The sequence below is a fragment of the Acipenser ruthenus genome, chromosome 11 (assembly GCF_902713425.1).
Source record: "Acipenser ruthenus chromosome 11, fAciRut3.2 maternal haplotype, whole genome shotgun sequence".
NCBI classification, from domain to species: Eukaryota; Metazoa; Chordata; class Actinopteri; order Acipenseriformes; family Acipenseridae; genus Acipenser; species Acipenser ruthenus.
The window spans coordinates 23,490,467-23,514,338 of record NC_081199.1 but is presented as its reverse complement, the minus strand read 5'-3'; the positions used below and the strand labels follow the sequence as shown (position 1 = coordinate 23,514,338).

Here is a 23,872-nt window from a genome sequence, read left to right as displayed (position 1 = left end):
TTCAGACAGAGAGAGAGAGAGAGAGAGAGAGAGAGAGAGAGAGAGAGAGAGAGTAAGCAGTTAGCTTTCTCATTGTCATTAAGATGGTTTTGTTTTACATACAGTATTTACACTTACAGAAGAGTTTGAAGAATTCCTTTGGGATACCATTATAATACTTTTATATTAACCTAGCACAGCCATTAGCAGGAATTCACAGGCAATGACAAAATAATGTATTTGGTAAAAACAAAGTGTACATCTATATGGTAGGGTAATTGCCACTATAGTGGTAGCCATTGATAGAATGATAACACCGTTTTAACACTGTTTTGACATGACAATGGTAAAACAATAATATGAACCAACACATACGCTACAATGAAGTACCAGGGTACCATATTGAAAACGGTGTGTCCATGCTGCCATTTGTAATGCAAAGCTTTGCAAGTGTCTTCTCAATGTAATGCACTAATATTAACTATTATTCTGTTTTTAAACTTAGCAGAGATTATCTAATAAGAAAATGAATTCAAGTAGACAAAAGTTTTCATCATCAGTGTAGTTTCTTTTCTGTTCAGTTACACTGACGAATGTGTACCTCCTTTGGTCTTCCCCCCGGGTTAGCGGCGATGGAGTTCACCACCTCGGGAGAGACACAGCGAATCGGGGAGCGGACAGTGCTGCCGTGGCCGTAGCCTGTATCCTGCCCGTTCTCATACTGTCCCTCGCTGGTCGTTCGACGCCTCACGGGAGCGGACGATTCGTCAGGAGACATTCCGCGGGATCTTACACCTAAAGAACACAACAGGGAACGGTTTGAGAACCCACATGTGGAGGGTACCTATCTTTACTGTTGCACATACAAATGAAAAGAGCAATGTAGTTGCCTTTTGTGAGGTGGAACCTATCTGAATAAAATAACTTGATTTTAAGAGAGAAGGGTAACCAAGCTAATCCCTGGACTTGATGGCCTATGAGGGCAGGTTAAAAGAATTAAGCCTCTTCAACCTAGACTGATAAAAGAAGAATTATTTGATGTTTATAAAATCCAAAATGAGTTAATCCAAGTCACTACTTCAAATTTAGTACAGCGCATTGAATTTTTCATAGTGTCTAAAACACTATGAATAATCTCCAAAAACATTTATAGTCTGATCAAATTCAGGGGGAAAGATGGGGGAAAATGGTGAACTAGCGTTACAGTTTTATGAATAACACTATAATAAACTTCGATAAAATATATTAAAGTAAGGGCACAATGCTTTCTGAATCCAGCCCTATAGTCATATAGTAGCATATGTTGAGATATTAACCAGAATGATTGAGACACCAAACTCAAAGCACTCAAATGAAAAATATACATGTACAAAAGAACACCACACCCAGCAATACACATGCAACCTCACACCCGCAAAAGCACACAGATCAAAATATACACAGACGCAACCATCTAAACACGCACACGTACCACTGAAGGGTGGGAGTGTTAGTTCTAGTCTTTGGAAAAATCAGCGTCAGAAATACAAGATCCAGGCATTTCACATCAGAGTTGACTCACTGCCCCTGAGATGTGAAATATTCACAGCTGTGAGAGCCTCTGAGCATAGCAGGCCTGTTTACTCAAAGCTGACAGCTAAATGCCAAAGCATGTAAACATGACACTTTCTAAAGCAAAACATGGCCATGCTACCATTTATCATAAAAGTGCAAAACCTCTAAACTCTGTTTTATCTTACCAAAAATGGAGCTTGGCAGTGATGCGGTACTCGATTGTAGGGGTAGAACGACCTCCCAACTCCCACCTAATAGGCTCTCGTTAACTGGCAGTAAATGTACTGTATTCAAGCCCCAAAAACACACAAGAGTATAGTGCTGCAGATCGGAGCCTCTCATGGCACCGTTTCTAAAATGCCTTAAATCATTTAATAAAATATTGCAGCGTTTGTAAAGCATAGTATTATTAATAAAGGCCACCCTTGTATAATCGCCATCCTCGTTTAAGAGCCGCAGTCATTTTGATCAATTTAAAATAAACGTCGCAACGCCAAATTGAAGTAATACAGTATCTTAATAATGGAAAGGGGGGAAAAGGCATTTTACTGGATTTAGTGAAGCAAGCACAAAAGCAAAGGTAAATATACTGAGAAGAATACAACCATTGCAACAGCTATGAAACTATCAAGGAACAGCTTTACTGACAGTTAAATGATTCTTCTGAGTAGTTTTAGACCACCATGGTTTTGATGAAAATTTGCCTTTGCCTTGCACTTTCTTCAAAACCAGGCCCTATGTTTGCTATAAATAAAAAGCATACAAAATACAATGAAAACAAGTCTGTGCTATTTAAAATCTTCTTTTGTTCACTTTAACAGCCAATCCTCTCATGGTGCACTGAACAGGACTGTGCAACACACAAACCGGACGTCGGAACATTTCACCAGTTTCCAGCTGTAGATGTCAAACATTAGGCTGCGTTGCTATGACAACGTGGATGAGTAATTCGCCCCAGCTGGTTAAGCAGGGAATCCCAGGATGGAAGGAGCTCATGTCAACTGGCAAAGCAGAGATATACAGGAGGCAAAAGGAAAGAAGTTTCAGACACACACACACACACATGCACTCCTTGCTGGCTCTCCCTTTCAATCTCCCTCTGTATTAATTGCGCACAACAGTTTCACATTACAGTGGCTATCCAGCAAAATCAGAACTCCTAATGCTGTCAGCCCCCCTCTCTTTGAAAGGCACCTGATTCATTCCTGTACTATACTGGCCCTGTGAATAGGCAGGAGAAGGTTTGAATTTCCTTACCTTCTATGGACACTAAGTATCCCTGACTTGTGGATAGATAGACAAAAGGCTTCAGTCTCCAGTACAGTCCTTCCCTCACATGTTAAATTAATCAGCAAATTAAAAGTATAAAAAGTAAAGAGAACCTACTGCTGCCAGCCTTGAAAGATAGCACTGTCTCGCTGTCATTGTTCTGTAAATACTGGGAAATGAATATGTTGGAAGAAAGAAGGAGTTTGACTTTGCAAGTTTTGAATTCCTGAAAACAGTGTTTCCTTTTTTGTGCTTATAATTTTTTCCTAATTTTTTTGCCTGTTTCTGCTCTGAATGGAAAAAAGAGGCGATTGTTCTGCTACAGTACCAAGTGCAAGATTTATGCACGTCTTTAAGGCTTTTTGGGATTCTTTGAGAATGATTGCTGTTTTCCTAAGAGGCACCCATACTAGTATTCAGAAGACACAGTACTTATACAGTTCAGCTCTTCCGCACTGGGCCTCCGTAGTCATTTACTCAGGAAAGTTAGAGAAAATACCCTAAAGAAAACCTGGCAGTTTTATTATCAGTAAGGGCATCACAAGCAACCAGGGGTGTAGCACTGCTTCCGTACTTCACGTGTAGAATATTGAACTGTTTTGCTCCTATTAATATATGGAGATAGACATACATGTGTATATAACCCATACAAATAAGCAACAAATACAATAGCCATAAGAAAGCTTTGAGAGATAAATAATGAAAAAGTTTGAATATGACGTGCCTGGTCTAGGATAATGAGTAAGAGAGGTGAATTTATTTAAAAGATAAAACTCAGTCGCAACAAACAAATAAAGGGTACCTGTGGCCTTACACAAATCTTTTTTTGCAAACGGATGCACTTCTGTTTCACGTCCGTCTCATTTGCTCATGCAATAGGAGGATAGGAGGACACTGAGACGAGCTGATTCTGGACCAAACCATTCAATATACTGGGGGGGGGGGTTACACATAGGATTAATAATATTATTATATTATTACTACTACGACTACTACGACTAATAATAATAATAATAATAATAATAATAATAATTTCAAGATTGAATCCTTATTTTTATGTTTATGTTAATAAGTTGTATCAAGGTCGTGTATAATTTTGTAAGTGAAGTGATGTTATTTCGCTTCATAGTCCCCCCTACTCAAACAGCATGATATTACTGTGCATTTCTTAATACAGCTAAAGTTAGAGATGGAACCCATTATACATTCAACGTTGCGACTCGCGAGTTCAAGTTATGTAACTACTGTAGAGTGATAAACTGCGAGCAACCATTTAAAATACCATTATTTCAGCTTTCCAGCACTGGCCTTCTGTATTGTCACACTTCCTTGCAGGAATGACATATGAACAAAAGAACATAAGAAAGTTTACAAACGAGAGGAGGCCAGGTTAAACATACAGACAATAGAAGGGTTAACGAAATGGGGTCAACTGAGGAAAAAATAGGAAATCTGACAATTAAAAAACAGTCAATTCAATAAAGCGGTATATAGAGGCAAGATTTCTGATTTTGTGAGTGCCTAATTTCTACTAATCTATAATATGTACAGGGATGGGACACAACCACTTATAACATAACACCGTCAATAGGGTGTATGCCAACCATGAACTGATGTGACAAGTCTGCAAGGTGTTTACATAATTCCTTCAAACTATTCTCAAGCACTGCCCATAGATTCATCACTTTCTTGCCCTGTTTACACATTTATATTTAGTTCTAACTTGGCTGACATAGTGAGTGTAGATAGATAGATAGAAAGAGAGTTTAGGAGAGAAAGAGAGGATGGAAGATGCACAGAGCAGAAAGAGATAGATGCCAGGACAGAAGGGAAAAGTCAAGCAGAGAGGTCAAAATGGACAAACCGGAGAAGGAGTAAGAACGGAGGCGATGGAGAGATTGTCGACGGTTCATGCTTTGACAGATGCCATTGATCCGAGCGTTGTACTCTGGGGAGTTAGGGAGTGTGGCAATAGAAGAATGAGAAGGACATGGAGAGGAAGGAGTGAAGGTAGGATGGTCCGAGATGGAGGGATGAATGGAGAAACGAAAAGAAAAACAGAAAGCAAGGGAAAAAAGCAGAATTATTTTAAGCAGGATGACAAAATAACAGTACCTGTGAAAATACCCTGTGTGATCTGATTTGAGGAACTGCAAAACAACTGGAAAATACTTTTGGTTGATTTAATGAAACTGCTTTACAGAAATAATCATTTTGTGGTATAAATGGGTATAAAATGGTATAGGCCTACTTATTACCCATTCAAATGTGTTGTATCTTTTTTTTTTTGTATATGCTTTACCATACCTATCTGGGCTTAACTATGCTTATCCATGCTTTAACATGCTTTATTACATTTGCTATGCTTTTACTGTGGTAAACCTTTATCATTTTTTTTTTTTTTTTTATCATTTCCTGATTAATATTACGTGACCAAAATACCATATACGATTACAGAACAAGTGATAAGCATTTAGTATTACTCAGTGAAACACCCTTAACTGGTTATAGTCCTGTCTGATATTAAATGTCTACATTTTTATAGGGGCAAACGAACATGAGTGAGAGCGGCCGTGTTACTATATATATATTTCAGCTTTCCTACAGCTTTTTTAAATCTGAGCTCCTACTTTCACCCTCTCAAAATTAAAGTGATTTAGACACTGATTTGTCATTTAATGGGTTGGTGAGAGGGGACTTGAACCCTTTCATAATGAAAAAGGATGAATGTCAATAAGGTCTTTTTTTGGCTCCATCTTCACCCCCAAATAAAAAATCAAAAAGCTTTTCATAATCATAAAACCGCATATGTTTGTCTGACATAATAAAATAAAACAATAAAATCGCACACACATACAGTGCTCAATGTATTTTAAATGTATTTTAAATGTATAAATCATTGCACTGAAATAACCCTAATGTCTTTTGGGTAGGCTACACATTACATTATGAAAAAATGTAAATCTGAAAAAAATGTAAATCTATACAGTTTACAGTATAGTAGTAAAATCAAATGAATACCTAGCACATTTTCTTTTTACTTTAACCTGTAGGCTACCAGTAACACAAAATTAATCACATTGGTGTACAATGCGAATAAAATATTATTTTCAATTGAAACCAAATGATTTTAGCATTTAATTATTATTATTATTATTATTATTATTATTATTATTATTATTATTATTATTATTATTATTATTATTATTATTAACTTGGCCTATTTAATAGCCTAGACAATTATCACAAAATATATCATGGTGCCACATAGACAAGTTATGATACTTACAGGAGGACAGTCAACTCTTGTTAATACGAATTTCAAGGGACCAGCAACAAATTTTGCGTTATACCACTAATTCAGATTATCATGAGTAGCCTATAAGTAATGTTCTGCATTTTCAGTTTTTATCTTGAAAAAAAAAAATATATATTTTACATATATTAAAATAGGGATAACATCGTAAAACATTGTTTTTAATTTAAACATCTGTAAAAATTGTGGGAAAAAAATCTCAGTATACACACTTTACAAGTGGAATATGATGCGTAGTAGTTCTGGTTTCTGATTATGAACTCATGTGTAAAAGCTGCATAAATGGATTGTATGTCTCTCAGTTCACTTTATTGTTTTAGTTTAATGTGTTGCATATTTTTCAGTATGTTCATTTATTGTCAGCACAAACATGTACCTACAGTATTTGCAGCGCTATGCATCTGCCTCATATGACCCACTTCTGCTGTTTTTGCAGTTTTCTTTTGAATACTCATAAACTGATTTACGTTTTCTCCCTATTCCTCATCCACTGAAAATATTATATTTTCGTGTAAGTATTTCAATTTAGTTTTTGATCAAGCTAGTAGTTACTACGCCCAGCAATTGCCACAATAATCAGACTTTGTGAAGTGACAGAGAACCACGTTTGAACGTTATTTGATCCTTCAACGTCTAAACGTCTGCTGTATCCTAGGATACAGTGTAGGGCTGCTTATTACAATGTCGGAGTCATAAATAAAACAGCATTTTAATCAAAATATTGTGTATTTCCTAGAAAATAGTACTAGGAAAATACAAAAATCGGGTATAAATCAGTAAAAACCAAAATACATTTAAAACAAAATCCTGTAATTTTTTGGTAAAATTTGGAATAAACCGGAAGCGCGGAACACTACCTATAAGCCAAATGTATACTGTCAGTTTTTATTTGTTAGTCAGTCAATCCACCTGCACATTAATAGAATAGGTGTGCTTCCTATTCCTATATGTTCAGAATGAGCTGTAGGGGTTAGCGGCACGTGTGTGCAGTCTACTACTTCCAACATGTTGGGAAAACCAGAAATGTCATAGAAATTAGTTTTCAAGGCTTGTAAGTACGCCCTGCTTTTCGGGAAAAATAGGTATTTTGGGTGTTTGTGGCAACGCACAACAAAAAGCGGACTGGGAAAGCGGACTGTTTAAAACATGCTTTCTAAAGTTCTTAACAAATTGATGCAGTTGCCAGCAGCTTAATACTTAATATCTGAGAACCCTCATTTGCACTATCTACATCCCCTTTTTGTAAATTTATGCAGGAACGCCCATAATTACATACTGCCACAAAGCATTCCCTAAAATGTGGCTAATAGCATTGCGTTTAGTACATTTCACCCTAGACTTCCGACTCCTTTACAACTGCTTTGCGACTATTGCAATAGCTGCAACACTTTAGTACATCTACCCCTATATCTTTACTCCAGTCTTTAATTAAGAAAACAAGCTGCTGATTAAAAAAAATATATATACATATATGTATTATCTTGCAAAATATGTTGCCCCTGTATGCAACTGGACTTGTTAGATATCTAACAAAACTGACACCTGGAACCAATGTTATGTTTGAGAGTATATTATTCATACTATAAAGTCTTAGGTTTTCTTTTATTCCAGTTTTATGATTATGATGATGGGCCCAATGGGCTTCTGATGTACAGATTTTGTTTTTTTAATACAATAAAACCAGGCAAATCTTTATATTGCAAAAGGAATTAGGCTAATGTATGAAATCTAAAACTGTAAAATGTTTTTCCAACACTAAAATAAATGCAAAGATATTTAATGGACCCCAATCAATAACAGACTGGTGCCTAAAACATTACAAAGTTATCATCAAAACACTAGTTATTGATGTTATTTTACAGATAGCAGTATTCAATTCCAATATCAATTTAGTTAATATGAGGTTAATATGATAGTTTACTGTGGCATTTGTAAGAGGGCCAATGCCATAGAAGCAGGAGTAGAAACATGGAAAAACAATTAACTAATGGGTGAATATTGGTAGATGTTCATTCCTTCTATTCTAAATATTATAAAAGCTCATGAAAAACGTCCAAGATTTCACCTGTGTGGAGATTAAATATGGTTTGATTTATTACAAAAATAAAATAAAGTAACAAAAATAACAAAGCACAAACTAGCAATGATTAACAGCAAAGGCCAATGTGAAAGCACCACAAGCGAGAACCCCCCCTTAGGTTACTGGTACCACCAACAAAATAAATAAATACAGAGAAGAAACAGACCACCACTAACCACTAACACAGAACTAAGACTTGTATCAAACCATAAGCTAATACAAGGATGTAAAGGAATACAAAAGCACAGGGAACTGGAGTCTTGCACAAACACAGACATGGATAGTCCTTCATGAACTAAGAAAAAAGTTTAGTCACGATAATCCTTATTCCCGCTGAACAAGTCTTACCCTAACCTTGCGGCAAATAAATAATTATGAGTGTTGCAGGATCATGTGTTGTGAGAATAGGTTCTTGGTTTAATATGTCGTTCAGTTGTACTCTGTAAGATGGGGTCAAGGATCATTGTGAATGATGTCCACTGTGTAACACAAACACACAGAGACCTACAGGGGCACTCATACATATATTAATGCGTAGATAATACAGCAAGTAATGAAACAAGACACAGAGAGACAAAGACTACAAAACATAACTAAATAAAATATATTGTTTTGTATTTACAGGAAATAGGAAAGAAAGACGTGGGTACATAAGTGAAAACATTTGGTACTTCATAAACACAAAATAACCAAACAACTAGGTAATACAACGTTTCTCAAGTACCCCCAAGTTGTTTGTTTCTCATTTGTAACTTTAGCAAAAAAATCTCTCTGTTAAAAAAATTGAAGTAAACACTTTGAAAATATGGCCCATTGTGTCCTCCAAGGCTCTCTCTCATGAATGTGGTTATATTTTATCAATATGTGTACATATAATATGAAAAGCTTATACTCAATGCAGTATTATTAATGAAGATTTGTTTTCTAGATTTCAAAATTCAAGTAAAGTAAGGATGGTACTTACCAGCCACGCGGTGGGCCACAATGCCCTCCAGGTTGTAGCATTCCTCATCTGGCTCTACTGCCTTGGGTAAGACAGGTGACTGAGAGTTTAGAGGGGGGAGAGGGGAGGTTGAGGCACTGCCCCCACCCACACTCTGGCTGCGAGGAGGTCCTTGAACGCATGGGGAGGAGATGTGGTAATCAAGCTCCTGGAGGTCAGGAGAGTAGGCTGGGGATGCTGTGTTTACAGGGTAGGTGTTGAGAGGTCTCAGTTGCAGCTGGCCAAATGCGTTGGATGGTTCTGTTGTGTAGGAATGGATTGCATTGTTTGCTGGGTAAGCATTAGTCAGCCTCTGTTGCACTTGATTGAAGGAGTTATAAGGTTCTGTTGGGTAGGATGGGATGGCAGGGCTAGCTTGGTAAGTGCTGGTAGACCTCTGTGGCTCCTGGCTGAATGTGGGAGATGGTTCTGTTGAATAAGCCTGTGCCACAGTGCTCACAGGATAAGTATTGGAGGGATGTGCTTGACCTAATGTGGCAGACTGATCTGTTATGTAAGATGGGCCTGCAGTGCTTGGTGGGTAAGCATTCGAAGGCCTTTTTTGTGTTTGACCGAATGTGGTAGACGGGTCTTCTGCGTAGGATGGAACATACGTATCTGCTTTGAAAGCATTGAAGGATCTGGTTGGTGCCTGAGTGGAGATGCCAGGCTGAGTGGTGACCACACTGATTCCCCCCACCGAGACTGAAGCAGAGGACAGGGGAGCGCTGTACGACTTGGGCACCTGGGTCAAGGCTGGGTCCAGGTCGAGCATGAGCATGTTAAGCGCCTCAATGGACTGCTCAATCTCCTGCTGGGAAGCCATGCCTGGGAACTCGGGCAGACTGTGACTCTGCAAAAGTGGGTTCAAGTGGGCTGCCTCTGGGGTCACCTCGTCCGGTTGCCCCTGCTGTTGCCAGACGTTCAGACCCCTCTGCACTGCATCTCTACTGCTTGTGCTTCTGGCTGGAGCTCTAGGCATCAGCTTAGGGGCAAGATCATAGCTGGGAACAGTGGCAGAACCAAAGGACTGTGAGCGGTAAATGCCACCATTTTGATTGCCGTAGCTCTGCGGCGAAACCAGGGAAGCGTCCATAATGCGTTCTTGCGCTGAGGACGAGCTTCGAATCTGATGCCCAGGCACCTTCTCTAGCATGGTCTTCTCAAGATAAGGACCTTCTTGTCCGTTTATAACCGTCTCGGTTTGATAGTAGAGCTCTGCGGGCGTTGCTCGGCCTTCAAAGGAAGAGAGTGTTCCTAAGCTGTCCACGCTGTTAGCTTCCTGGCTGTTAGGCAGTTCATCGTCCAGGATGTCAGTCTCCCGCTCGACACTGTGCCCGTTCACGTGAACTTGTGCCGGCACTAGATGCCGCATTCCTCCTCCACCCCCTCCTGCTGCTGCCACCAGTAAATCTTGGCGATACATGGGTGCCTCCAAGCCACTCAGAAGCTGATCTAGCTCTTTCTTCTCCTCTGGGCTCAGAGGCTGGGTGACAGTCGCCACCTGCTGTCCAGGGTCATCGGTCCGGTCAGTCTTAATGGAGGCGGTGGAGTTTCCTGAGTCACTGCTGACTGACAGAGCGTGATCGACTGCTGGGAGGCCGTTGGCACTGACCGCACCCCCACACCCGACAATAGAATCCTTCTTGCGGACCTTGGCGTAAAGACTACCGTCAAGTGGACCTTGTGTGTGAAGTTCTGAAAATGAATAAAAGAAAAACAGAAATTATTTATTCAATCCATTTTTTTAAACAGCTGAAAAAGCATACTACAAACTCTCTTAACATATGTTTTACAGTTTTTGTGTATGTACTACATTTTGTCCATTGTTTAGCCAGAAAACAAATGTTGACAGTTTATTTTGTATCCAGGAGACACAGGATTCCTTCCCCCTTGAAAATCAACTTGCCACTGTGTTGTAAATGACTTATTCAAGTTCTGTTACAGCTCAGGTGATATAGTTGATTTTACGAGAAAATGTTTTTCTTTTACTATGGGCATGTCCGATAACAACCTTTCTTAATGTTCTTGATGTTCTTGCCACACTGCTGTTGACTTGATTGAGAATACCTTGTGACATGCAGAACGAATATGATTGGCTGGTCAAACACATGTGTCTGGAAAAATTTTTTGTTGAAATGTGCAACTCAAAGGAGTTGCCTCATAAATAAAGAGAATTTGATCATTGCTCCATTTCTGAGTTCATTTGAATATATAATCAATTGAGATTTATAACATATTATTAGTTTGGTAGATCATGTCTAAACTAAATTAACACAGTAAAACTAATTTGCTAAATTAGGTATTGGAATGCTGGATTCCGTTCTGAATGGAAAGTTGAATTAATTCACGTGCATTTTGATATGAAACAACGAGAAACGAGTATTGGCAATACGAATGCAAAGTAGACACTTTGTGTGATCAGCCATAATTAATATTAGTATATTAACCATGTATGCTAATAATGTTGTGGTCGTTGTAATCGTTTGACTAAGAAATCAATGAACTGTATACTATTCACGCATATCTCTGACCAATAGCCTTTCCTTTCTGTAATATTAGATTAGTTGTGCACCCTTTTTATTGTTAAATAAAATATTGTTTTATATTTCTGACACGTTGTGTGAATGTCGATTATTGTCAAGGGAATCCAAGTTCTACACGATCCTTAAATCCCTAAACTTAAATAAGGTATATCTCATTTCTTACATTTTGACGTCCCTGAGTGGGCGACTAGAGACTAATTTATATTTAAATAAATTGTATACCTAATTCACTAGAAGGGGTACCACCGAATAGTCGACTAGTCGAATAGTAAAATGACATGTCATGTGATTGTAAAGTAGTAAAGTAGCAAGTCATGTGATTGTAAAGTAATTGTGAAGCACGTGGTTTCAGATGGAAGGAAGTACAGATGGAAGGAAGTTGTGGTTGCAATCCATTAAAATATAAATTACATTTTATAACATTAATAAATAGTGCACACATTGCAAACAGTTACAAAACAGAATGTAACAAATAGAACATCAAGATAAAATATATGATTTATTAATATATTTTTTAAGTTGCGACTGGTCAATCTATTCTACTATTTTTACCTCAGCTATTCGACTCAAATTAGCAGTCGTTCTACCCCTAGTCGCCTCTATTCTGCACGATACTCTGAGTAGATAATCCCAATGGGTAGAGTTTGGTTTTGCATGGCATACAAAGAGTAGTCCCTCCTCTGTGGATTGAAATAAAATGGTGTATAGACCTTGTATTACAACGTACATGGAAAGGAATGGATGGAAAAACACTATTAAATAGCAGCAGACTCATTTGTAATTTATTTTAAGACCAAAAGCACACACATTGATTGAAAACATCTGCAGTCATGGGGATTAAGTGCTGACTAAACAGCATAGAGGGCTATGCCAACTCTCTCAAACACACACAGCATCACTAAAACCTTCTATCGGAAACTCCAGGCTGCTCAATTATTTAAATGGTGCCACTTATGTCCCAACCCAACCTCATAATTTTGATTTACGGGTACAGGCATAACGGTGGGTTCCTAAATAATTATATTTAAATAATTGGAGGCCAAGCTGGTACCCTTGAGGGAATTTAGTCACAATGGGTGGCACAACAGACGATGACTAGGTCTGTGATTCCCGTTTAATCCCATTGGTTTTGCTTTATTGACACAATACCACATCAATGAAAGCCAATTCACTTAAAGGGGCCACCTTTCTGGTGGTTGTAATGTCTACTATCATTTCATTGTTTTTACGATATTGCAATTGTGAATCCACCATTACCTTGTCACTTTTCTATGGCAATGGTAGTGCAATGGTTCTGTACTAAGCGGCAATGGTACCGTAGCTACACTGGCAAATACCACATGGTAGCCCAGTCGTCTATATTTTTTCGTGTCAAATGGTATCACAATAATAGAAACCAATAAACATTAGCCATGCAGTACCATGTACCTCAAGACTAGAGTGCGGAGGCTGTGTAGTCCAGTGGTTAAAGAAAAGAGCTTGTAACTAGGAGGTCCCTGGTTCAAATCCCACCTCAGCCACTGACTCAGTGTGACCCTGAGCAAGTCACTTAACCTCCTTGTGCTCCGTCTTTCGGGTTAGACGTAGTTGTAAGTGACTCTGCAGCTGATGCATAGTTCACACACCCTAGTCTCTGTAAGTCGCCTTGGACAAAGGTGTCTGCTAAATAAACAAATAATAATAATACTGTATCAGGATCATAATTTATTGAATCCTTTGTGTTGCCATTTCTAGTAATACTGCAGTCTCCAAAAGGTTCTTGAAGGGCTTCTTTGAGTAATACACTGTTATTATATCTGTGAACAGGGAGATTGCAGTGCGCAAGTGTAGATGGTGCAGTGCTCAGGAATAACACACACAAGACAGTGAAAGATCAATGAAACAGTTCCTTTATTTGGCTGCATTGCGGGCTAGCAACTCTTAAATAATAAAGTACCTGGCTCTACACAACGATGTGTATCGCACCGGTAATACCAAGGGGTACAGTCCCGAAATAATAAATAAACAACACGCATGATACACGGAACACAAACACGGTCACATGTCCAGAGTAAGTTCTTATTAGTGTATGTGCTGAAGTACAGTGAATGGTGAACAGTGGTGAAGTGTTGTCCGGGTGTAGAGCTAGCCTCGTAGTGACAGCTCCCGGTGATTAGCTGTCTAACAATAACAAACAAGTAACAATTATTAGAGCATACAGCATGTAAACTCATGGATCGCTTTTACTCCTTCCTGGTCCTTTCGTAGAACCATAACAAAGGAAGAGTTCGCTTTGTCACATCCCCTGAAATACCCTTAGTTACGCCCCCCTTCAGTAGCGAGTGCAATCACGTATCCTCCAATCCATGACTGACAGATCGCATACCGTATTAAGGTGATGACTTCTGGTATTGTGACTCCGCCCCCTTCCTGGATGGCCGGCTTCCGACTGACCCTGGAATGAACTGCCAAACCATCCAGTACAGGGCACACTGTTCCTGTTATACAGCGCCCTCACAGATCAAGAGGGAGATTGTTGACTAGGATTCATTCGCTCGCTGTCACAGTATCCCATCCTTATTTTTTTCTGAAATAACACCTTCTTAAAAGTGGGGAATATGTATTTGTGTTAATTAAAAAGAGTACAAAGGAAAGTTACTCACAACAAAAGGTTTTTGCTTGGGGTGTGATCTGACTAAAGGTAATGTACCTTGTAATCCATGTCTACTCTATCTGTCAGTGTTATATGTGTGTGAGTGTCAAATCCTGATATATTTACTGTAAGTTGCCCAGCCCTAATATGCATTGTGACATACTTATACACTATATAGCAACTACTGTTGGTTAACACTTATCGTAACAATGTTGCCAGCTGAATTTATAATTTTTATACTGCTTTATTGTGTATGCCGGGGGCAGTACGTCTAAGAAATGGCTATTGTGTTTTTACTGTAGTTTGGTCACAATACCTTACCACTGCAATGGTTCTATTTATTTGAGAGATGGATTTACCACATTACTTATACCAAATACCTTACCACTGCAATGGGTCTATTTATTTGAGAGATGGATTTACCACATTACTTATACCAAATACCTTATCACTGCAATGGGTCTATTTATTTGAGAGATGGATTTACCACATTACTTATACCAAATACCTTATCACTGCAATGGGTCTATTTATTTGAGAGATGGATTTACCACATTACTTATACCAAATATTCATAGAAGTTCCAGGGAATTGCCAAGGGACTTGTGTACATAGCTTTACAGTATTCCCACTGCTGGACCATTTTACTGTCCTTTTCTTTGAGACATAGCTAATCCCATAGCACTTTTTGCCAAGTTAGTTCTGTCCTAATTTGTATAAGGCATAGCTAATCCCAATTTAGCACCTCTGTTTTTACAGCATTGCTGCTGCAGTACTGTACCAGATCTCTGGAGCTGCGACTAATTCTCCGAGCCTGTAGCATTTTCCCAGGCAAAGATGTAAACTGCCGAGCCAGAGCAATGAGTCAGACATGGAAAAGTGACTTAAGAATCAAGGGCCTATGGGATTTCCTGGCTCCTTGGAATCAAAGCAAAACATTTCCTATACACACAAGCTGCAGAATTCAGGCACTGCTCCATCCCACTGCCGGCTCTGTCTGCTACTGGTTAGACCTTGAGCGACCACAATATTGACAGTACTATGAAGTTAACAATGCCCTTGTTGTCCAACGTGGTCAGCCATTGTCACATGTTAATCAGAAGTGTGACAACAAACACATCCCCATTTTAATCATGATCCAAACAATAATACAACTCTGGATTAGGTCACTGTCTGTTTATAGGCATGCCAACATTTATGAAAGTCCAAGATGTTGTCACGTTGTGTCTGGTTTATCTGCGTGTGATCATGCTTCAGTTAGGATCTGTTTCACGGTACAATTGAGTGCCTCAAATAAATGGAGGAAGTTTGAGTAATCCCCAGCATATTTAAACAGATGCAAATTAACACCTGTGAAGGATCATATTATGTTTGTCTGAATAACTACAGAACATTCATACACTTAGGCAGGCAGTCCAAAGTACTTCAAAATTAGTACTAATCAGGGTCTGTGACACCAGTCATAAATGATAAATTATACAACTATACAACCATGATAAAATTAATGTATTGATTGTACTTTATAAATATATATTCCACCATGTCTAGGATAGGTTTATCATTTCACACCTTATTAATAATATCATCGTATTAGACATACTTACTGTTACATCTCCAGTCCTCTCTCTCTCTCTCTCTCTCTATACTGTTACTATTCATTTTTATTAAATCCAAGATGGCTGCCACACCATGTAACCAAAGGCCGCCATATTGACCACCACAAAACATCCCAAAGTCCTCTACATCCGTGTCAAATTTTGTGCATTTTGGTGCAGCCGATAAGAAGTTATACACAGTTTTATGGCTAGTTGCGTATGTTGATGATGTCATGCAGCATGGACGCCATGATTTTCACAGTAGCAACTTCCCTTGAACAAGCGTAACAGATGACCATACTGAGATATTTTATGCCAATTTTTGTTTCAATCGGATAAGCGGTTTCAGAGAAGAAGATGTTTGTATTTTGATGATTTTATATTTTTATGCTAATTTTATGTCATTAATCAATGTGGTTGCCAAACCACAGAACCATTCAGCTTCATATTAACAACAGTTAATCATAGACTATCCCTCAACATGTATAGCAATTTTCAGAACTCTGCAGTAAGCGGTTTCCGATACATAGGCGTTTTAACAAATTGCGCAAAATCCAATATGGCTGCCGAACCATGTGACTTGCGCAATTTGCTGAATTTAACCGACTATCATCCATAGGCATCTACCAGTGTACCGAATTTCGTGAGTTTTTGAGCATGTTTTGGCAGAAAAAAAAAATATTAAAATAATAATAATAATAATAATAATAAAAATAATAATAATAATAATAATAATAATAATAATCCTAACAAAAACAATAGGCTTTCCCAGCCTACTGCTTGGAAGCCTAAAAACAACTGATGAACTTCTCCACAGCTGTAGTCTCCAATCGTATATATGTCCTTGTTTAAGAGCAAAATTAAATACCTTTTTACATCCTCCAAAATTTGTGGATATTGAGACTATATTAATGATCTACTACACATTTACAGTAATACATGGGTGATTTGTTACTTTAATCACTTAATACAATTAAATTTGGTTCACATAAGGTCTATGAGTATAAGGCATGCACTAAAATCTGCATCTGAAATCCAATTAAAGTAAATCGCTAAATAGTTATGCCAGCTATCTCAATAATACACATTAAATTAATAAAAACAAATCCTACCTGTCCTTCCTTATCCCTCATTTCCCCTAAACACCAATTTCTGCAGCACTCAGGTTCCTTCTTTATAAGTCCCCAGGCTTCTTTGTTACGTACAGAAAGAAAACAGCCGCAAAAATAGCTGCAGTACAAGCACCAGCAGCAACTATCCTGGTAAACAGGTCCTACCTTCTTGCGCTGTGATTTTCCCCTTACACGTAAAGGGCAGGAATCGATTTGAAGCTGCAAACCTTGTGTGTAACTCATCTAAGTGGGAGAGCCCCCCCCTCGGGAGGACTTTATCATGTAGCTATGTGGCTCACATTATGAGATCACAGAGGCTGGGCTACAGTCAGAATGCAACACACTCATGCATTCTCTTTCCCTCCCCCTCCCACTCGCTCATACTAATACTAATAATAACTGCTACTTATTTTTTTTTTAAATGTGCTTTGTAGTGCCTTCATTGTACTGACTGAATGTAAGACTGTTAAACTGTGCAGCCTGAAGGTAATTATAAGAGAAGTGGAATATATCTTCTTTCATTGGGATTCCAAAGGGTCCATAGCGATTGCAGCCTGTCATAGAGCCGAAGAACAGTTTCTGCCTTTGCAATCTCTGACATAAGATTAATAAATCTATCCTGCACTATATAATTCCTAAAAGTGGGCGACAAATCGGACTGATTATCTCTGCTCAAGATTGTGCTCACTAAACCAGTACTTGGTCATGTTCTGCATTTGCTTTTTCTCTATCTTTCTCTCTCCCTCACACACACAAAGGAGCAGAATGGAAAGAACCACAACCCCAAACACTGACGTTTTTTCCAGCTGTGGAACCTGAAAGCGGAAAATGGAAACAATCTGTGCCTGAGTTGGGGGGGTGCGCCCTCTCGTTTGCGGAGTGAGGGAGGGTGAAAAAGTGGGGAAGAAGGAGGGAGAGACAAAGAGAGAATCAGGGAAAAGGCCAAACTAATTATGCGGTGAACTAAGGAGTAGGAATATTGCGTAAGAATGCTGGAAGTGGAGACAGAATTGGGTGAGGAGAGAGGGTTGGAGTACAGCCAAACTCCTGGCATGAGGATCAAACGTGTGTGGCCCAAAACACATCTGAATCTGGCCCCCCAGAAGTTTAAACTCTTCTGATATGACGGGGCATGTCTTGAACACATTTTAAGATGCTTCAAACCACAACACAAGTTGACACACAGAGCTGACTTGTTGTCTGCTTCTTGGGAGCAACCCTGTGTATTCTGTCTTTCCAGTAATCTAAATTTGGAACCCCCAAGGCTTTCTTTTGAAGAAAGTTGTGGGGTAAAGGTATTTTTTTCCTGAGAAGAACATGTATAAAACTAGCAAGAAACAACCCTTACAGAAGTTTACCATAGGAAAAGCAAATTGTAATAAAGCATAGTGAAAGCAAGGCATATCATAGGTAAGCACTGTTTAGTACTAGAAGGTAGATATTGTGAGTGAGTAGACCAGCCTTCAGTAACCTGACTCATGTAAAACTTGCTTTTATTATCTGCAATTGTTTAAGATTCTAACCCCCAATGGGATTCCTGCTCTGTCTGTATGAATTCCAGTTTTGCACAATGCTATTTTTGTTTAGTTTTTTATAGTCATGCTTCATTTCAAGGGTCCCTTTTTCATTGTTTAACTCTTAACAATGAGATAACACAATACAGTCATATTAATACATATATTAACTTATAATATATATATTCTACCTTGTGGAAGGTTTTTGCGGGCAGATTCAGAGAAAAATTATAATAACTCAGAATTATACCAAACATCATAAAATAGCATGTGAAATGTCTCTTGTTTATATACATAAAATGTAACTGTTTATATACATATCAGATATGGACAGAGCCTTAGATTTTACTCTAAAGAGTAATATTGATCCAACACACATTTTCCAAGAGAACAAAATAAATAAAAAGACAGCTTAGTTGCAGGAGAGTGGCAGTTTCTGCCTTTGCATTAATTTAATATTCAATATGTGTGTGTGTGTGTCTATATATATACGCCCAATTTTTCAGTTTTTTATTTGTTAAAAAAGTTTGAAATATCCAATAAATTTCGTTCCACTTCATGATTGTGTCCCACTTGTTGTTGATTCTTCACAAAAAATTACAGTTTCATATCTTTATGTTTGAAGCCTGAAATGTGGCAAAAGGTCGCAAAGTTCAAGGGGGCCGAATACTTTCGCAAGGCACTGTATATATATATATATATATATATATATATATATATATATACCTAGTGAAGTTAGCCTGTAGATATATGTATATATATATATATATATATATATATATATATATATATATATATATATACAGGCTAACTTCACTATAACGAACCGTTCTTATAATGAACACACGTTTTTAACGATCCCAACAGCAAGAACCGATTCTTTCAATGCAAATTAGCCCTATTAGAACGATCAAGTACAGGATCGACCCGGATACAACGATTTCAGTACTGACTGACACTGAACTTTCTCCAGTGTCAAGTGTGTTATTCTCTCAGTGAAAACAAAGACAATGGTTGACTACTTCAAAGATAACGCTAATTCAAAGATTACCTACTGTAGTACGAATCATGCATGACAAATGCAATCGTCAGTCATCTTCACACAAACTGCAACCAGGCAACGGGTGTGAGGAGCAATCTACGCTGGACAGTTTTTTCAAGAGAAAGGACATGTAGTTACTGTATTCAGCATGTAAGTGTACATTCTTTACTTTTTCACTTCTTTGCTGTTTTCTTTTGAACATACCACAGGGGGAATTAGTGTTGTTGTAATTTATATGTGGAAACAGGTTTGTTTTGTGTGCTTTTTGGAGTTGTTATGTTTGATGATCAAATGATTGGGTACAGACGGGCGCTCGATTGAGAATTGCTGCCTGCCTGTCTTGTACGTGTCCTCTGTGCGTTACCATAGTTGGTAGCATCACATGACCCGTTTGTTTACTTTCTGTTTTGTGTTTAATAAATCCTGCGCCTGTGCTGGCGTTTCAACTCCAACTCCCATGTCTCTCTGTCTTGCAATGCAGTTACCCACACATGTGACACAAGTACCTTGTCACAGTACCATTTAAATGTTGATCAATGTGAAGGAATCTTCATAAAAGTACTATATAGATGTTCAATTCAAATTTGCCATTTTGTCATTATACGGATACAGAAAAATGCCAAACCCTATTATAGTGAACACCCTGCTATAACAAACACTTCTCCAGGTCCCAGGGAGGTTCGTTATAGTGAAGTTAGCATATCTATAGCACTCAACTTCTTAATGACATCAATTAAGTAGACAGTTCTTTTTTTAAAATGCTCTTTTAAATTGTGTTATTGCAACAATGTTGTATATTGCTATTTATTTTGTATTGCTTTATACATAGATTACCGTTACATATTAGCCATTATCAAAAAAAAAAGGAAATTCATTTTAAAAACTCAAATCTGTTTGAACGCTGCTTATGTTGCAGTAAATAAACAAACATTGCAAAATTCACTGTAACCTTTTTATTTCAAGGCAGAAGACAGGTGTAAGTTAAAGTCATCTCCCTAAATTGTTCCTATTAGTATAAATGCAACGCCCAGCCTTGCAATATATATTGCCCTGGGTGTCAAAAGGATATACCTCATATGAATGGTGTCTGTACGGGGCTGAGTCATGCTTGTTGAATGTGTACCAGGACAGTTGCTGGGTGTGAATTGACGACCACACTCACTGCAACTGAGCATCTTATTCTGTGCATGCGCTTGTTTGCATAAGCAGTTATGAAGCTATTGATCTCATCCCACTTGCAGGGATCAAAATCCGTAACCCGTGCCAGAATGCATTATTTAAAAGCCATTACTAAATATATTAGTAAGCTTTCAACATATCCAACTAAACACTGGCAACGCGCAAGACAAACTTTATGTTACATTTCATTTTGATTTTAGCTGAATTATCAGAGTCCAACCATGCAGTTTAAAAGGGGGGGTGCATCTAAACTAAAAAAAAGTCTGTGTTTTATACACAGCTGTCATATACTATATATATATATATATATATATATATATATATATATATATATATATATATAATTTCAGAATAAAGCATGGAAGCTCCATTTGCGAAAGTTGCTTTTAAATCAAAGTCTTGCCAACATGATATCTGAATACAAGTGAGGGACAGTGCATTTGGACTCAAGTGGGCTGTGAAATCCCCAAATAGTCAGTTTGAAGATTTCCCTAAAGGCCCTCAACTACAGTATATACAACCTCAAAATGAATGGTTTGCATTCATGCTGTAAATTAAAATTTCACTTTGTGATCCACAGAAAGGCATGAAATTACTTGTTTGAGGCCTGGGGTTGCTGGTTACAGTCAGAAATGAAAACCCAGTTGCCCGAGTTTAGACAGCCTCTCGATCACCCAGCTCTCTTTTGCTCCCTTCCCTCCAATGGATATTTTGCCTGGGAACAACCCACATTAGCAGTCCTTATATGCATCTGTCCTGCACTATACTATTGTGAAAGCAATGTAATGTGTACTCTATGGTTAAAAGTAAACATGTTTTATCATGGTATTGCTTGAAATAATGAAGGCATTAGCAAAAATGTTTGTGTGCTTACAGAAGTTGACTTGGGGATAGATTTTAAAGCTAATTACTCAAAATTACAACATTTTCATTTTTTCAGAGAAGGAAATAAACTCCAATAAAACAAAAAATAAATAACTTATGTCAGAATTGTTTGTTCATTTTTTGGTAACTTTAGTGTGTTATTCCTTTCTAAATAAAATGTGGAAATGATCATTTAGAGTAATCTAGCCCTTAGTTTGACTTCAGATGGAGTGTTCCAGAAGTAATCTGTGAATCCATGGGGAAATGCTAAATTACTGTGAAAATTTGCAAACTATGTATCAGCCAAACACGATTGCCCTGTGGATCCACACTTAGGTCATCTAATGGCAAATCAACTAATATTGATACATTTTCCAACTTCACCATCTTAGACTTTTTAAATATTCCAATACAGTATATGACCCTTGTTACCCTGTGGTAGCCCACTGACCTAGTGATGCCAGGTCTTTCCACAGTTTCCCTATGAATCATGAAATGAATCAATCTGTGATCAGATTCAAATAATCAGGGTTTAGTGTGAAACAATGACGGATAACCCTGGATTACACTGGAATCACAGCTCTGTTGCACCAACACAAATTAACTCAGCATGAGCTAATTAAGCTGGAGATCCACAACAGTGAGTTACAATAGCAATAGCAACACATGTTAGTTATTAAAAAGAAAAACAGAAACATTGAAAAAACAAACAACTCAGCCCTTGATGCAACCGTGCCTAGAACATTCCCCTTAGTGATAAACAACACAGCTGATGGAACCTACTGCTTTTCACATGGCGTATTTTAACGCTAACAGATGAAAAACATGTTTTCAAATAAAACTGAAAAAGACTTACTTACGACAGAAGGTGAATACTACACACAAAGGATACACCTTGGGGTCTTGTGTTGATTTCAGTAATTAATAGCAGCTAAGAGCAGGCCACCAAGTTTAGATCTAGATTAGTCTCCCAAATATAAAGATTTTCTATTAATAAGGCTGTTTGGATGTTTACAGATACCCTTCTATTTTTAATCTGGAAACAGCTGATGTCACTGACTTGTGTCCCCTCTATTAATAATGCTGGATTTGGATGTTTTGGTAGCGGTTCCTTTGTAAGGTTTAGCTTGTATATTTCTATTTATGCCTGCTGCAGTTTTATTAGTTATCCAGTTTTGTCCTTTCAAGCTGATTGTTATTTATTATTATGTGAAACCTAAAAGATGACAATTGTTTAAGTCAACTTCAGAGGATTTCTTTCAACTACAAGTGACACAACATTCTAAGCTCTTGGGAGGGAAAATGTTTGGGACAATTTGTGCAAGCCAGACTATTTTCCAGCACTGGATTGAGTTCAGTATCTTGATAAAGGCTAGGAATCAAAGAAGGATACTGAAGGGCTCCCTTATTTAGCTTGAATTTCATTATTTGAATAGACCCCCAATCTGTTTATAGTGACCACTCTGAAGAATTCCCATGTACATTTATAAATGTGTTTATGAAGTGTGGGGGTACCCAATGACTGTACAGACAGATATACAAGATGCATAGGATAGGAAATGTACTCTATATTGTCATTAACACCATTTTTTATAAAGAAAAAAAAAGTTCACTATAACTCATACATTTATCAAAGAGCTCTGAAGTTGTTAATTTCTATTTTATTTTATTTTTTTAAGAATGGTGCTAATGGATTTGTGAACTCCCCAGGTGTGGCTTTCCAGTGAATCTGATACAACATAAATATGTCCTCAAAACCAAATTTACACAAAATAAAAAGACAAAGATGGATTTACTTGTGGACATGTAAAAACAAAAAAGCTTCTTCTAACTATCCAATGCTGTGACATTTCTGCCAGCAACAGTATTAAAAGTACAATATGACACATTTTTCTGTGTGGTTCATGTTCATGTTCCTTAATTTAATCAACTTAACTTCCCAGGGTTTGGTTTTTGAATTAGGCCTTGAAGGCACGTTATAAGTGCCCCCGTCTCTTGCCACAGTGCCTTGGCTGTGTTTTAAGTCGAGCAGAACCTTTTAAAAATGGTTTATTGTGCTGCTTTCGGACACAGCAACAACAGTGACTTTAGTGTTTCTTGTTATTTAAGCTTGTCTTGACAATTTAAAGAACTTAGAAAAAGGTAGCTCTTTAACTTATTGTGAGGATTAAACAGTACTGGCATTACCTCAGATCCAGCACGGACACC

The 23,872-nt window shown here is 37.9% G+C and overlaps 1 protein-coding gene across 7 annotated transcripts in view; it reads right to left on the bottom strand.

The window, feature by feature from the left end:
- LOC117426356 (tensin-1-like) overlaps nucleotides 1–23,872 on the bottom strand; it is a 309,710-nt gene that overhangs the window by 26,623 nt on the left and 259,215 nt on the right. For all 7 annotated transcript variants that reach the window (XM_059033470.1, XM_059033468.1, XM_059033471.1 and 4 more), the window contains 2 exons: nucleotides 9,163–10,878; nucleotides 581–774 (listed from right to left, as the gene is read on the bottom strand). In XM_059033470.1, coding sequence (XP_058889453.1) covers nucleotides 581–774; nucleotides 9,163–10,878 — 1,910 coding nt within the window. The remainder of the gene's footprint in view (nucleotides 1–580; nucleotides 775–9,162; nucleotides 10,879–23,872) is intronic.